Raw genomic sequence first — 16535 nt, 5'->3', positions numbered from 1 at the left:
TTGGGCTCATTGTGGTCTCATTCATCATCGAGCAAGGATACGTGAGTATTGCGTTTAGCCTACCTCAGCTATCAAACACAACCTACAACTTTAATTTCTAATGTGACTAATGTAGCATCGCTCGCACTGTTTAGTTTTTCGTTGGATTTTTCCGCTATTCGTTTCTTTGCTCCTCTGGATTTGTGGATGTTTCCCCAGTGACACCTGCTTTCGGCTACTGTCTGCCATACAAACCTGGTTTTGGTCATTAAATGTTCTGATGCCTTTGCTTTTTATGTTTTATTTATTATACTTAAAATAAATCTTTTTTTTTTTTTTTTTTTTTATTTCCACAAATGTATGACTTTTGGAAGTGCAATTTGATTATATGCAGTTTTAATAAAGTTGAATTAACGAACCCTTCTGTCATTTTTACTCTTCAAAGTGTAAGCTACACTTGCAGGTGTTGATAGCCCCATTAAATAATAATATAGATAAACGATAAAAAGTATATAATTATCTAACAAAATACACCATATAAAAATATTGTCAGAACGTCATCTCTCAGTTGCTGAATGTCGCGCAACAACGTTGCTACAGCCCTGTCACGTCTTACAATTCTACGTTGTTACAACACTAACAACAGGCTTGTTTGAGATGAGCAAAATCTGCGCAGAATCGATCACCGGTGATCAGCGCGAGATGCATGCCGGTTAGAAATGTGTCCGAGTGCGGTCCGCCTTGCTCTGATGTCATGCTGACATATGTCAAAAATCTCTCGCGAGCGCAAGGCACACCTGTCGGATTCTGCAGTCGAGCGCAGTTGCTCTCCACCGACTGCGCTGATCAAAAGCATGATGGGAAACGACTTGCTGACGACACAGCTTAATGTTCATTGGTTTAAACAACCGTGATGTATTGTTCTCTTTTAAAATGTTTGATTTTAAAACTCTGATATCATGTTTTATGTATATGTGAATATTCCCAAACTATCTAACAGTGCGATCTCTATGGATTATGCAATGTATTTTTTATAAAAAATAAATAAAATAAAAAACATGTCTGTATTAAAGAAAAAAAGACTGATAAACATGTATTTGGAATGGAATTAAATAAGTAGGCTACTTTGGGTGTCTTGTTCATTATATTTATTTTCATATAAAAGCAACAGAACTTAAATTCCATCCAGTTTATTAGCAACACTGTGCACGAGCGTGTATCCCGCGAATCCCGCGATATCCATCTTTGATCTCACAGCTGTCAGATCCACTGCGAGAAGAGAGAACTGTCCGGCTTGCCTGCGCTTTTTTCTCTCCTCCCCTCACTGCAGCCGCCTACTCTCGCCTACATTTCAGGCGAGGCGAGGCGCATCTCAAACAAGCCTAATGTTGCGAGCACGTAGACCGCGACGTTGCCATAGCAGAAATGCAGCGTGCCAGAGACGTTGCCACAACGTAAATGTGTTTGCTGGGTAACACATAAAACATGCCTTATATCTTATTTTTCTAGCACAATAAACCAAGTAGCCTACAGCATTGACTAAATATGCAAATGTAAAATATGATCTATACTCTTTTGCTACACACTCAAAAGTGTGTACTTTTTCTTCACAAAAAGACTTACTTTTAGGGCGTAGTGTAAGTAGGTAAATTATTAGTAACACAGCAGCATTAGTAATCCTGAAGACATTGATTTGCTTGTTTTATTATTATTAGTTTGACAAGTTAGGATATTAAAAGGATATAAAAAGTTTGACAAGGCAGGATATTGTAGCACAAAACCCTGAAATTTATTAAACATAATACATATTCAAAACAACTTATATGTACCTGATTTAAAACAAATAACAAAATATAACAAAATAACAGCAACAAAAAAAAAAACAGGCGGAATAAAATAATAATAATAATAACATTGATCCATCACAGGGAACCGAGGTTACAACAGTAACCGGAGACGTTCCTTTTCGGGAGTGGTCACTTCAACATTGCGTCAGCTTGATGCTGCTGGAACTGTATATAATCCTGCTGTGAGAGGTGAAGATCAGGTACGGTAGGAAATGAAAGAGGCGAGAGGCGTCTATGCTTACGATACTCCTACATCATAAGTCATACACGTGTCATGGGTTATTCTTGTGGCGCAAGTCGACTTGCGTAGTATGCGTACGGTCGTCTGGCGGAAGCTAGTTATTTTAGATTATAAATTATAAACGTGTATTTTTCATACAAAAATCCATGGCTTCACTTCAGAAGGCCTTTATTAACCCCCCGGAGCCGTGTGGAGTATTTTTTATCATGGGTGGATGATTTTTTTTGAGCTTCAAATTTCCTCCAGCCATTACAAGCTTGGATTAGCCAAGACATTTTTTAATATAACTCTGACTGTATTTGTCTGAAAGAAGAATGTCATGCACATCTAGGATGGCTTGAGGGTGAGTAAATCATGGGGTAATTTATATTTTTGGGTGAACTATCCCTTTAATTTTTAGATGAACTGTTCTATAAATGAACATGCATCCCAGGACATTGTGTGAATGATTATTATTATAATATCTTGTATAGTGCCTCTAGCATTTGTATTTATTTCATGGATGATTTCAGTGAGATCTACTAGTTAATGTAACCCCACCTATATCATGTCTCCTATCTAATTAATGCTCATTTAACGACTCACACTTTAGTGGACATCACCTCCTGATAGAATGGAGTGTGTGTTTGTTATATTAATCGGAGTATAAATGGACACAAACTGCCAGACCTGTTCTAACCATGCTCCATAAGGGTCATAAAACCTCCCAACAGAGGAATTTCACCTTTCTCATTGGTCAAGCCAACCGTGAAAGGTGTGACTTGTCCCAGGCTTAATAGAGCATCCACACAAGTTCCTCCCTCTCTTCCTGCTTCTGCTGGTCGCTGTGCGGGTGTGAGACCGGAAACCCGGTTCGATCACGCAGTTGTGGGCCGGCAGGCCCAACACATCAAGCCATGTGCAACTTCCTCGACCATGACGGAGTTGAACTAACCATGCAAGTTCATCATATCTTCTTCATTCAATGCAGAATAAATTGATTGCAACTTCAACGCCATCGACTCACCATCAAATCAGGAACTTTACGAAACTGCTTCAACTCCAACGGCAATGCAAGTATCGTACAATTAACTGACTAAACAGAGGTTTTGAATCTTTTCCATAGCTTCATTCCCTGTTTCTGTGTCCGGTTTCATTCTGTCACTTACCATTTTACCCATGTCTGTGTGATTGTGTGTATGTGTTTAGATTAGTTGTGTTTGTTATTTAGTTAATAAAACTTGTGCACAATATAGCATATGTTTGGTTTTGATTCTCTGCTTGCCGCAAAGTCAATTTAATGATTTCTGGTCTCGTTACATGCTCTAAGCGCTGTACATGTTAAGAAAGAATTATTTTTCTGTGGCCATGAAAAATACCCTTTTCTTTTAACTAAGCCAAAGCGAGTCTCTGCGAGTCAGTGAGAGAGTCTCTGCTTAGAAACTGCATGTCCCTTAGTACAGCCACTGTAGAACACAAAGAGCTGGTACGACTGTCGAAAGGTGGTCGAGCAGTCTATATAACCCCACAAAGCCCTGACAAGGCAAAACAGCCTCATCATGCGAGGTTGATGCATCGGAAGACAAAGCGGGTAGAGAAATGACCTGCGCTTTAAAGAGACTTTGGCACGTAACCCGGTCTCGGCCGGAGAGTGACACTGCTGTCGCGGGGTCCAAAGTAATTGCAATCGCTGTCCACCAAGAATGCATGTAAATCTCCTATGTGCTTAGCCGAAGCAAGGGCAAAAAGCAAGAGGGAGCTCCTTAACAGCAATAGATGCCAAGGGCTCGAACGGGGGTAGAGAGAGCCTTCAGAACCAGCACTAGGTCCCACGGCGGCATGGGGAATCTCCTTGCCCCTCTGAGAAATCTGACCACCAGCGCATGCCTCCTAATCGATTGCCCGTCAACCGGGGAATGAAACGAGGCAATAGCGGCCACATAAACTTTTAGCTTGGATGGTAGGCTCCCGTTATCCAAACCCGTGCTGTTAGCCGTTAGCTTGAGACAGCAGGTCCCTCCTTAGGGGAACCCGCCAAGAGGGAGCCACAAGCATCTCTCTCAGGTCCGGACACCAAGGCTAATTCGGCCAGTTCAGGGCGACGAGGATCACCAATGCTCTCTATTCCCTGATTCTGCATAACACCAGAGGCAAAATCTTCACAGGAGGTAATGCGAAAAGTCTGGCTCTCGGCCAACGCAATGTCAGAGCGTTCCCCGCTAGCGGAGAATGAGACAGTGAAAAGAGCAGTGGGCAGTGTGTGTTCTCGCTCATCGCAAATAAATTCACTTCTGCCCTCCCGAAGTGGTCCCAAATCATCCGTACTGACCCGGGGTGAAGCCCCCACTCTCTGTGGGGAATCCCTCTCCTGGAAAGACTGAAAGACCTGCAGCACCGCCATCACGTTCAGCGCGAATGCCGCTTCGCCAGCAGAGGTGTAAGCCTTTTCAGGGAGATGGGCAGTCAGTCTGCACGGCTTGGGCGGCAGGCTAAGATCCACGTCAATCGTGGCCAAGGAAGGGCATAGATACGCGGCGATGGTCTCCTCGACGGGGGGCATGTGCACGTAACCGTGGGCTTCCGCCCCGTCCACGTGGGAGAAAATGGCCTGTGTAGTGTGTAGACGTGCACCGACTGGGGTGCAGACCACGATTCACCATGTGCTCATGGACATCAGGAAAGAACGGGGTCCTTCTCCTCGAAGCACCCTGACGGCGGCCTGACTGGAAGCACCAGGGGTCGAGCTTACTCCTAGTGGGCTCTTCTGGAGCACTCCATGCGTGGTCGAGCTCCAAGGGATAGTTCACCCAAAAATGAAAATTACCCCATGATTTACTCACCCTCAAGCCATCCTAGGTGTATATGACATTCTTATTTCAGACGAATACAATCGGAGTTATATAAAAAATTGTCCTGGCTCTTCCAAGCTTTATAATGGCAGTGAATGGCCGTTTCTGTTTTGAAATACATAAAAGTGCATCCATCCATGATAAAAGTAAACCACACGGCTCCGGGGGGTTAATAAAGGCCTTCTGAAGTGAAGCGATGCGTTAGTGTCAGAAAAATATCCATAGTTAAAACTTTATCGACTAAAATAACTAGCTTCCGGCAGACACCGAGTCGGCGCAGTGCCCAGTCAGACTCGGAGAAAGCAGCCTCAGCATGGGTCATGCCCAGACAGGCGATGGAGTATTTGTGTGAGCCTGGCGGGTCGATGGGGCCCGCGCAAAGTCGGCAGAAGGAAGCCATTGGATGCGGTGAAGAAGTTTGTTCTGTTGTGTCTTCTTCTGTTGCATCTTTGACAGCGTGAAGGAAAAAAGACTATGACACAATTGTTGCTTCTCCACATTTTACACTGCCTGAAGGCTCGTCAGTATTTGCATGCGATTCGCATATTTCGCGACAATTGGCCAGTTGTTTTACTGGCGTTATCCTATAAGGTTTCAAGAATTTTGGAGAAGGGGAAGAGTTCCTGCAGCGTCAAGCTGACGCAATGTTGAAGTGACACAAAACTGGTACGTCGTGTGTTAGCTGGAAAGGATTTGCATGCAGATAATGATGTTCATTTTATTCAGAAGCAGTTTCCATGTTTCATTAACAGTTCATGTTAGTATTGTGTATTCACCTTGATAACTGTTGTTTCCATAACCCCAAACCATGCCATTTTCACTTTGTGTCATTTTGTATATTTATAAAAGACTGTGGTGGCTCATACCAACTTAATTGTATTAACAAAAACTAGTTTGGGACTGCTATTCAATAGCCTTATCCTATAGGCCTACTGTTTATTCATCAGTATTAGTATTAGTACCAGTACGTGTCGCCTTTGTTAAAGTGGGACGGTACTTGTGTGTGTGACGGTACAATCTTTGTGAAATAAATTAGTTTTTTTTAAACAACTGTACATATGTTGTACATATATAGCCACATGTATAACAATTGTTGTACATATATAGCCTTAAAAAGTAGGTTGCGGCTTGATGACCATGGGAAAATATGGGTCCCATGGCCAAACCGGTTGAGAACCACTGCTGTAGTGAAGACGAAACTAATGAGGATGTACTTCTGCATTGAGCAGTAGGCTATTTATCAAGGAAAGAGAGGAGTTGATTAAGAAATTGAAAGATATAGGTTTAATCAATTTCAATCTATCAAATCTATTAAGTTGCCTCGACAGTCAAGAATACAGAGAGAAATACTTACTTATCTCAAAATAACAGAATTGGAAAGTAGAATTTAAATGATATTTCCATGGCACAAATTTAAGTATTTTTTTATTTATTTCCTCATGATTGTTTTGTTTTTCCTTCCGTTGATGCTTCACTCCAGTCCAGTTGGTGGCGGTAATACACCAAAAGTTGGATTATCAACCGCCCTGAAACCATACAAGAAAAAGGCAGTGCCAATTTCATTTACTTGAAGAAGAGTAGGATGGTGTCAGCAGGTGAGACTGTCGTGTATGCTGTCCAAAGGTTTAGAGCTGCATTCGGAACTGCATACTAGTAACTTACACTACTCGTACTACATTTACCATCTCTTTCAATGGCGGAATGCGATTCCGAATTCAGCAGTAACGTTAGTATCTGTCTTCCACAAGTGTGTCGGCATATATTTAAATGGAATCACTATGTTCCGTCTTGTTTATAATTTATATATATCAATGTGTTGAATTGTCCATTTAAAAATATCGCATAAACGTTCTCTCCAGGTGAAGTGCTTTGTCTTTTGTTGGTCTCGATCTTGTGGGGAGGAACAAACCCCTTCCTGAAAAAAGGCTCAGAGGGCATTGAAGGAGTTCAGAGGGACAACAAATTCCTCCAGTTTTTGGCCGAGATCAAATTCCTTTTTCTTAATCTCAAGGTGTGTAATTATTTTATGCATGTAGTCTGTACCAGAATTTTTGTATACCGTATTTTATATAATTTGTATATATTATTTATGTTATAGTATTTGGTGCCATTCTTGTTAAACCAAAGTGGATCACTAGTTTTCTATTTCACTCTCGCTTCTACAGGTGAGAAATTTCTAGGTATTGACAACTTATGTTAGGAATAGCATAATCTTACTATTTCTTCAGTATATATGATTCTCAATCATGATGAGAGAATATTATTGTAGTGTTGAGATTTTAAGTGCTGTTTGTTTTGTAGATCTATCTCTGGCCGTGCCCATGGTGAATTCCCTCACATTTCTGTTCACATTACTAATGGGGAAATTGCTTGGAGAAGAGTTTGGAGGAAAGGGTAAGGTATTAAAGTACCTTTAATAACATCACTCACTCTCTCTATACAGGTTTTTCACTCTCTGTCTCTCTGCTCATGTAGGAGCTCTGCTGGGAATGTTACTCATCATGTCTGGAGTGACCGTGTGCGTCCTGAGCTCTGTCTCTGAGACGGACGGCACAGGGCTCCGTAACACAAGTGACCACTAAAACATGCCACTGGACTGGAAGGTGAATGAGGAGAAAGCTTGGACCTATGATCTGCTCCAGCCATGTTGTCAAACCAATTCTCCTCATTGAAAACTGACACAATATCTGTGCTGCTTCCTTTTCTGTATATACCATGAACCTTAACCAGGAGAAAACGATGTATAACTTAAAAACTTTACTTGAACTGTGTTGGTGAAATCCAAATGTTTTGCACTTTAATTGCAACTGTGGGAAGAGTCACTTTTAAGCGCATGTGGATTGTGGAACATACAAAATGTTTGTACATATTGTATTATTATTGGAAGTTTATATGGATTTGTACTAATAATGTGAAAGTGGCTAGTGTTAGAAATAACTTTATTTTAAATATTTTTATATTCAGAGGTCATATTTGGTTAAACATAAGAAATAAAAAAGCATATTTTTCACTGAATCTCTGCATGCTGAGATCACTGTTACTTTGAAGGGTACAATATTTTAAATGCCATTTTTCACCAAAATAATGTCAATTTTATAGTGATCTCCGTGTTCAGAGCATGTGTGTGGATTAGGAAGGTGTGTCTCTGTGTCCTGCATCATCTTCAGCCTGGAGAGGGCGCTCAGCATCCCTGTCTGGCTGTTCCTCATGGTAACCCAAAGTCTTGATACGTACACAAAGAGAGCAAGACAAGGTATATAAATGATTAATGTTTACACATAATTCTAATAATTTCTAAATACGATATTAGACTATAAAATGATGCATTGAGTATTATTAGCTACCACAAGAAATTAGATATCAGGCCTTTACTAGAGATGGCACTGCACTACATAATTTGCATTGAAATATTATGCATTAAATATATTTACAACTCATAAACTGACTGGTTCTTGCTGTGTTTCTTCACTTCGTGGGGAATGTTCGGAGACCCGAAGTGATGATGATGAAGATCTGAAATGCTGTGTGTCTGACTCCTAACAGGAACGAAATGAAAGAATTATGCTGACCTGAAGAAAATCTGCATCATTTTATGAGATTATATGATAATCCCTTTTAAAGATGATTTAGTTCCATGTAAACCTAAGTGAAAACACAATTAAGATGTAAAACTACAAAAAAAGAAGTCCATGTTCAATGCACAGTGTCTTACAATGTCATGTTTATTCGCATCAGGCTGAGACTCTATGCTGGACGTGTATCCCTGCTGTGTTTCTCCCCGCAAAGCTGACGTATCGTCCCATGCCTCCTTCTCGGACACTACAAACTCTTTCTCTCTGTTTTCACTGGAAAGATCAGCTGATGGACTGTGTATTTCACCAGAATGCATCTTAATTGGAACAAATAGTGTTATTTCATGATTGAGTTGTCATTACTATCATGTGCACTTCACACACTCACATGATTTGTACTGGCTGTGTCAAACAGATCTCTTTCAGGAGGCTCTTCATCCTCCACAATATCTGCTTCTCTCTGAAATAAAAACAGTTTTAGAAAAGACTAGATGAGATGAGATGGGACAAAAGAGGGGAGAGGTGTACCTGGTCAATGGGAAGCTCTACAGTTGTGTTTTCATCCTCTGCGACCTCTTCAGCACCTCGAACCTCCTCTCTCATACTGTTCTCAGAGGCCTTAAACACACTGTGCTCATCTAACACAATTACACAATATCACACAAGAGAGACTGCAACAGGTTAATAAACAAAAAAAAGTTACATTTTATTTAGTAAGTATATTTTATTTAACTGTTCAGCATTCACCTGTTGTGGCTTTAGGTGGGGGTCTGTGTGGGTGTCTGCGAACTCTCACAGGTCTGGCGTAGAAAACAGAGTTCTCCTCTCTTTCTCCTCTCCTTCCTCTCCTCTTAACCAGCTGAGGGGAACTCTCTTGCTCCACCTCATCTCCTGTGGACTTCACACGCCTGCCTTCCCTCTGAAAGCAGACACCATTTACACAAGATATGTTCAATATAGTGGGTTAACAATCTGAAGCCTTTTTGGGTTCGGTTGAACGATGACGCTCTACTTTAAAGCACCAATAAAGAAATGTGGATTTTAAAAAGTGCATTGAATTGGAAAAACTGAGTATTTGTTTTTTACCTCAGGTGAATTCAGGAGGGTGGAATCACTGTGGCTGTCCTGAGGAAAAATCTTTCTACTCTTGAATCGGATCATCATAAAAGAACATTAACAAACTTCAATAGAACAATTTGTCTTATGAAAATGTATTAATCTGACACACTAAAAAGAAATATACTCCATACGTAAGTCTGAGACTAAAAAGTTAAAATCCAATTTAAACCTCAAAATATATTTATTATATCATTTTGTAATGATTTGTAATATATTTTTTAATAAAAAAGAAATATTTAAGATATATTTATTTTAACTCCACTGTATATTAAGTGTAAATATTACCTTAATTCTTCTCTGTAATCCTCTGTCTCCTGCTAAATGTCTAGAGTGAAGACAGATAGATCCTATTTAACATGATTTCATTTATACTTACACTACAAGTCAAATGTATGGGATCAATAAAAGTGTAATAATTTTGAAAATAAAGAAATAATACTTCTTTTCAGTACGAACGCATTCATTGATCAAAATAGAAAGTAAAGACATGTATAATGATACAAAGCATTTCTATTTCAAACACTGAATGTTCTATATCAATGAATTCACTGCTGTTTTCAACACTGATAGTAGGAAATGTTTCTTGAGCACAAAATATTATATTAGAATGATTTCTGAAGGATCATGTGACACTGAAGACTGGAGTAATGGCAGCTTTGCAATCACCGGAATAACTTACACTTACACAAATATATTAAAATAGAAAATAGTTATTTCAAATTGTAATAATATATCACAATAGTACTTTTTACTGAATTTTTGATCAAATAAATGCAACCTTGGTGAGCATGAGTGACTCCTTTCAAAAATATAATATAAAATATTTAAAAAAAAAATGTATTCAGTAGTGTATGTGCAAAAAAATTTGAGTATTGTTCATCTCAATTATCCACCCTCATCACCTGTCCGCGCTGCTGCCTGTTGCTTTGTTTATCAGTATCTCCACATATGGGAGTTTCTTGAACCTCTCTGTTCCAACAGCAACATAGCTTTGCCCAGACTCCAGCTCCTCTGTGGAGGTCACTGTGAAGCCCTCCATAGTACAGAGCCTGAGAGGTCAACAAAGTCAAATGATTGCAGGAATCAAAACAATCTCACCATGTATGAGGACTTGCTTCATACGCTCATCGTAACACATACAGTATGTATATTTTTATCACCTGCGCACAGCTCCTGTGCGAAGCATGGCCTTTTCCGAAATGAGCCTCAGGATCTGCTCTAGATTTTTCTGCATGGGTCTGGGAATGATCAGACGCAGGGCAGGACTGAGGATGTCCCCGTTCCTAAATACACTGAATATGAGAGGGATAAGGAAGAATAAGTTTAAATTTCTCTGAAAGCATGATAAAAAAGTGGTTTAACAGAGTTAAAGCATTATGTTTGTGCATTTAAATGTCTGAGTTCTCACTGTATGATCCAGGGCAGAGTGATGACTTTCCTCCATTTTGCAGACACATTAGGCCTGACCAGTGCTTTAGCCTGTAAAAAGAGTACTTATTATTAATTGACAATTATATGTATATATTTTGTCTATAAGAATACTATTCAAACAATAATTTTTGTATAGTGACCGTTAAACTGTAAACTAATTCTCAGGAAACTAATTTCCCACACAGTCTCTCATATCACGTTGCATCCTCTTAATTCTCACATAATACAAAAATTGCAAATCAATATTAAATGTCCATTTCTTTATTTGGCAAGTACGTAGCTGTCTAATAAGCAGGATAATGTGCAGTCAGTGATTTTCCACCAAAGTAAATCAAATATGTTGTTGATGCTGAGTCAGTGTCCCTTGCTCTCAAGGCTATTATTAACAGTGGTTTTAGCAGCTCTGTGCGCAGCATTAAGGGGTCAGGCTCTTAAACATGTCCTAACAAGCTTTCTGATCTGATAACACTAACAGCGTTAGTATTATTCCTCTGGCCTTCTATTGTTGGAAGGGACAATAACACCACTTTCTCCCTCTCCTCCTCTTTATGACACAATTCAGCTAAACATCCACAGCAACAAAACAACAACAAAAACACAAACACAACATAACACGCCATTACACAGACGAACAGGTTTGATTTTTGATGCATAATTACATATAGGCCTATCAACTTTAGAATATTGTAAAATTTTTGATTCATAGCTTAATTAGATTTAAAAAGCAACAAATCAGTAATAAGTACACAACTGATGTACCTGTGTTGGTTCCACAGCTCTGAACATTGGACCCTTCTTCTGTCCTGTAGTCAGATAACTAAACACATACAGAAAAGACAAACAAATACTATGCAGGTTTTAGCCATTTATAATATCAAGCCTGGAATCTAGTTTATTGATGCATGATCCTACTCTAACTCATAAAGTATTTATGAATATTTAAAAAAATGTAAAGATATTTTCATCTTAATTTGGGTGTTAAAGTCCCCCTGTAGTCAATAATTGTATCCCTTAAAACTCATATTTGATCACCAAAATGACAAATTTAAAAGTTGTTTCCTTCATGCCTTAAAATAGCTTGAATGTAACTCTACACCCTTGCCTCATTTAGTATACGCAGTTCAATGAATATTTACACTCACTCACACCAGCGATTTCAAACCGCGATTTTGAGACGGTCTTTGGTTTACTTATGGTTTGTCTTAAAGCACATAAAAAACACCACATAGACATATAAACAACATTAGAAGCTTGATTTTCACCACAGGGGGACTTTAATAACTTTGTTATGTGTTATTAATTCATTTGTTAAGTAGTTATTAATTTGTATATATTTTTTTTGTATTTTAGTTCTTCAACTTATTTAACATTTCATTTATTTCAGTTATGGATATTTCAGAATATTCTCATTCTAAATGAATTCACACTTACTCCAGTTTCTTAAAGCGCTCAAACCCTGCAGCCACATACTGTGCCCCTTGCTGTAGGTCAGTGAGGTCCGTGACCCGGTGACCGCAGCGTGGCGTATAGAGAGTTCGAATAGCCAATGGAGCTCCGATACTGAGAGTGATATCATTAAGAAATGCATCCATGTTGGAGATTTGCCTCTGGTTGACCACAAATCTCCTTCCTGATCCAAAAAGACATACACATACACACATATATGAAATGACTCATGTCGTTTTATTTCAGAAATATATACAGTAGCCTATATATATATATTCAATTCAATATTCTATTCAAATATATGACACATATGAAATGACACATGTAGTTTTATTTCAGAAATACTGTATACAAAGGGGCTAAAATTAACACTCACTCTCCAAGCGCCAAATGCGTGTAAAAATTTGCCATTGGCGAGTATATGAAACGGTGTCAATTGCCAGTTGTCCGGTAACATTTTTCTGAATTCTAACAATCCAATGTCACGAAAGTTTACGCCTTGCCAATTTAAATATTCAAAATTGCCTATTTAAATATTCAAGTGCAAGAAGATGCAAAAAGGAACTCATGCGTTGTGTGGGAAATTTAGTGTGCGCACACAACCAAAGTGTGCGAATACTGAAATAAGCTCTGTTTTACGTCTTCTTGCACTTGAACGGACATATTCGCACAAAATTATGTCAAAAAATGCCCGTCTCTGTGAGTATATATCCTAGTAAACACAATCAGTCATTTCTTTAGTGAAAGTAAAGAGTCGAGAAAGAAAGCGCATGTGTAGTACAATCACACATTGTGTACAGTAACAGTATATTGGATCCGTGCAGGTGTTGAAATGACAACATCCTAATATATTTCTGCTGCTGTTTTTATGTATTTTTAATGTCAATCAAACAAAAAAGAACCAAGAAATGGTGTCATAAATGGCTGTTTTTGCTAAATCAGTTTAAAGTCGTCATGAAATAAAAATGTACCCTTTTTACTTTGTTAGCGCACATTACTAGTCTTGTTGTAAACAATGAATCTGTGTTAAAAGTTAAAACACAGAAAAAAAATTGTTTGTCGTGGTAATCTTTAATCGAAATATGAACATTTGCTTCCTTCCCTAATGACGTCAGTTTGATGCCTTGGGTTGAATATCCTTAACCACTACCCCACATCCGTCAGTTTTCTATGAGCGAGGGATGGATAGAAAGTGAGCTAAAGTGAAACCCCGCCCTCTATTCAATATTCCGTTTCACTTGGAAATACGTCACAAATATAAAAAATATTTCTGGCTGGTAAATTTTCTAAAGTCACCAGCCATAGAGCTTAGCTTAGTTTTAGGCTCAGTATATATATATATATATATATATATATATATATATATATATATATATGCTTTGACTGTACTGCAATTATACAGAAAACTGTTTTAGAACCTGTTCCAACCTGAAAAGAAGGGGTCTCCATTTCTGTAGACCTTTACACTCTTGACTGGAGGCAGGTGACTAGAGACACCAGTGGATGCCATGACCCTAAACTAGCCACATTAACACACACCTGTAAAATAAACACAAACAGAGATTACCCCCCTAAATAGGACACCTTATTTATGCCATCAAAATGTAACCATACATTTGTTAAAACAGCTGTAAAAGTACAGATCCAAACCTTATTCACACACAAGAACACACAAATTGATTCATTTAATACAGATCAGAGATGCACTCACATCCTTATGTAAATCCACACACACTCACAAAAAATACTTACAAAGGAAACTTATATTATCCAGTTGATCACCTGGAGAGAAATATCATCTGGTCTGTTACTTCCAGTTGTGCTCCTTTTTTAGTGTTTATTTCTAATATAGTAAAGCACTGAGTGTGAGAGACTCAAATACCTCACCCAGATTCCCTCCCTTTCGCACACAGACTGAAGTGAAGTGTTTCCTGGTTGCCATGGGAGCATTACTAACTATGGCGGCGGCCTTTGTGGGGCTTTACAATCAGTAACAACAAGACGGAGAGGGTGAGGGAGGGTGAGAGAGAGAGAGAGAGAGAGAGAGAGAGAGAGAGAGAGAGAGAGAGGTGAGAGAGAGAGCAACAGAAATACTTCAATTTATTAATTACACTTACACCACCAAGACCATTTTACCTCTATTCCTCAAGAAATTTAAATTAATCGCTTACCTGAATTAATAAATAAGTTAAGAAAAAATAAATAAGATTGTTTCCCTCCTAACGGCGATATCGAGGGTTGTGTGTACAGAACAGAGAGCAGAAATAAATAACCTCAGTGGAGTGATAATGAAGAAAAACTGCCTTTCGTTTATCATTTCCAATAAATATAAAACAGCAACCCTGAAATTTGGTTGGGCGACTATTTTATCGCCCATCTCTAATCTAAACCCGACTATATAAGGCTATATATTTTCATGCCTTATAGTCGGGTTTAGATTAGAGATGGGCGATAAAATAGTTTACATTTTGCGACGATATAAAGAATCAAGCAGAACGAGATCTGCTATATAATGTATACAGCTTTACGTGAGTGTATACATGGATAAAGATAGATATCTATTCAACTTTTTATATCTGTAATATAGTTTACATTTTGCGACGATATAAAAAAATCACGCAGTCGAGATTTGCTATATATTGTGTGTGTGTGTATATATATACTGTATATATACACTCACCTAAAGGATTATTAAGAACACCTGTTCAATTTCTCATTAATGCAATTATCTAATCAACCAATCACATGGCAGTTGCTTCAATGCATTTAGGGGTGTGGTCCTGGTCAAGACAATCTCCAGAACTCCAAACTGAATGTCAGAATGGGAAAGAAAGGTGATTTAAGCAATTTTGAGCATGGCATGGTTGTTGGTGCCAGACGGGCCGGTCTGAGTATTTCACAATCTGCTCAGTTACTGGGATTTTCACGCACAACCATTTCTAAGGTTTACAAAGAATGGTGTGAAAAGGGAAAAACATCCAGTATGCGGCAGTCCTGTGGGCGAAAATGCCTTGTTGATGCTAGAGGTCAGAGGAGAATGGGCCGACTGATTCAAGCTGATAGAAGAGCAACTTTGACTGAAATAACCTCTCGTTACAACCGAGGTATGCAGCAAAGCATTTGTGAAGCCACAACACGCACAACCTTGAGGCGGATGGGCAACAACAGCAGAAGACCCCACCGGGCACCACTCATCTCCACTACAAATAGGAAAAAGAGGCTACAATTTGCACGAGCTCACCAAAATTGGACAGTTGAAGACTGGAAAAATGTTGCCTGGTCTGATGAGTCTCGATTTCTGTTGAGACATTCAGATGGTAGAGTCAGAATTTGGCGTAAACAGAATGAGAACATGGATTCATCATGCCTTGTTACCACTGTGCAGGCTGGTGGTGGTGGTGTAATGGTGTGGGGGATGTTTTCTTGGCACACTTTAGGCCCCTTAGTGCCAATTGGGCATCGTTTAAATGCCACGGCCTACCTGAGCATTGTTTCTGACCATATCCATCCCTTTATGACCACCATGTACCCATCCTCTGATGGCTACTTCCAGCAGGATAATGCACCATGTCACAAAGCTCGAATCATTTCAAATTGGTTTCTTGAACATGACAATGAGTTCACTGTACTAAAATGGCCCCCACAGTCACCAGATCTCAACCCAATAGAGCATCTTTGGGATGTGGTGGAACGGGAGCTTCGTGCCCTGGATGTGCATCCCACAAATCTCCATCAACTGCAAGATGCTATCCTATCAATATGGGCCAACATTTCTAAAGAATGCTTTCAGCACCTTGTTGAATCAATGCCACGTAGAATTAAGGCAGTTCTGAAGGCGAAAGGGGGTCAAACACAGTATTAGTATGGTGTTCCTAATAATCCGTTAGGTGAGTGTGTGTATATATATATATATATATATATAATTTATATGAGTGCGGTTGAATCTTAATGTAGCCCACTATATATCCAACTTTAAATGTATCGCTGGGCTATAATAATAATACTTATTATATTTTGAGACTATATAAAGAATCTGTACAATAGATGCAAATAAATTACAGGGTTACTTTTT

The 16535-nt window shown here is 39.0% G+C and overlaps 2 protein-coding genes across 3 annotated transcripts; one reads left to right on the top strand and one right to left on the bottom strand.

The window, feature by feature from the left end:
* The first annotated feature begins 6424 nt into the window (after nt 1-6424).
* On the top strand, nt 6425-8332 carry tmem234 (transmembrane protein 234). The gene is made up of 5 exons (XM_084392129.1): nt 6425-6490; nt 6755-6906; nt 6994-7060; nt 7197-7289; nt 7371-8332. Exons 1-5 carry the CDS (start codon nt 6478-6480, stop codon nt 7475-7477), a joined length of 432 nt encoding a protein of 143 aa, XP_084248255.1. The 5' UTR covers nt 6425-6477; the 3' UTR covers nt 7478-8332.
* On the bottom strand, nt 8009-14257 carry dcdc2b (doublecortin domain containing 2B). Of its 2 annotated transcripts, none has more exons than XM_084392124.1 (15): nt 14216-14257; nt 13892-14002; nt 12449-12647; nt 11777-11834; nt 10995-11065; nt 10747-10878; nt 10489-10635; nt 9872-9911; nt 9554-9613; nt 9215-9386; nt 8996-9105; nt 8856-8927; nt 8608-8784; nt 8342-8431; nt 8009-8117 (listed from the first exon to the last, which is right to left on the bottom strand). In XM_084392124.1, exons 2-15 carry the CDS (start codon nt 13971-13973, stop codon nt 8025-8027), a joined length of 1503 nt encoding a protein of 500 aa, XP_084248250.1. In that variant the 5' UTR covers nt 13974-14002; nt 14216-14257; the 3' UTR covers nt 8009-8024. The 2 variants fall into 2 exon arrangements, with proteins under 2 accessions (XP_084248250.1, XP_084248251.1); XM_084392125.1 differs by having other exon boundaries at nt 9554-9592.
* Between the last annotated feature and the right edge of the window lie 2278 nt (nt 14258-16535).

The sequence above is a fragment of the Rutilus rutilus genome (assembly GCF_951802725.1).
Source record: "Rutilus rutilus genome assembly, chromosome: 20".
Classification (NCBI taxonomy): domain Eukaryota; kingdom Metazoa; phylum Chordata; class Actinopteri; order Cypriniformes; family Leuciscidae; genus Rutilus; species Rutilus rutilus.
Note: the sequence above shows the minus strand (reverse complement) of the source record. Positions and strands in the feature narration are given on the sequence as shown.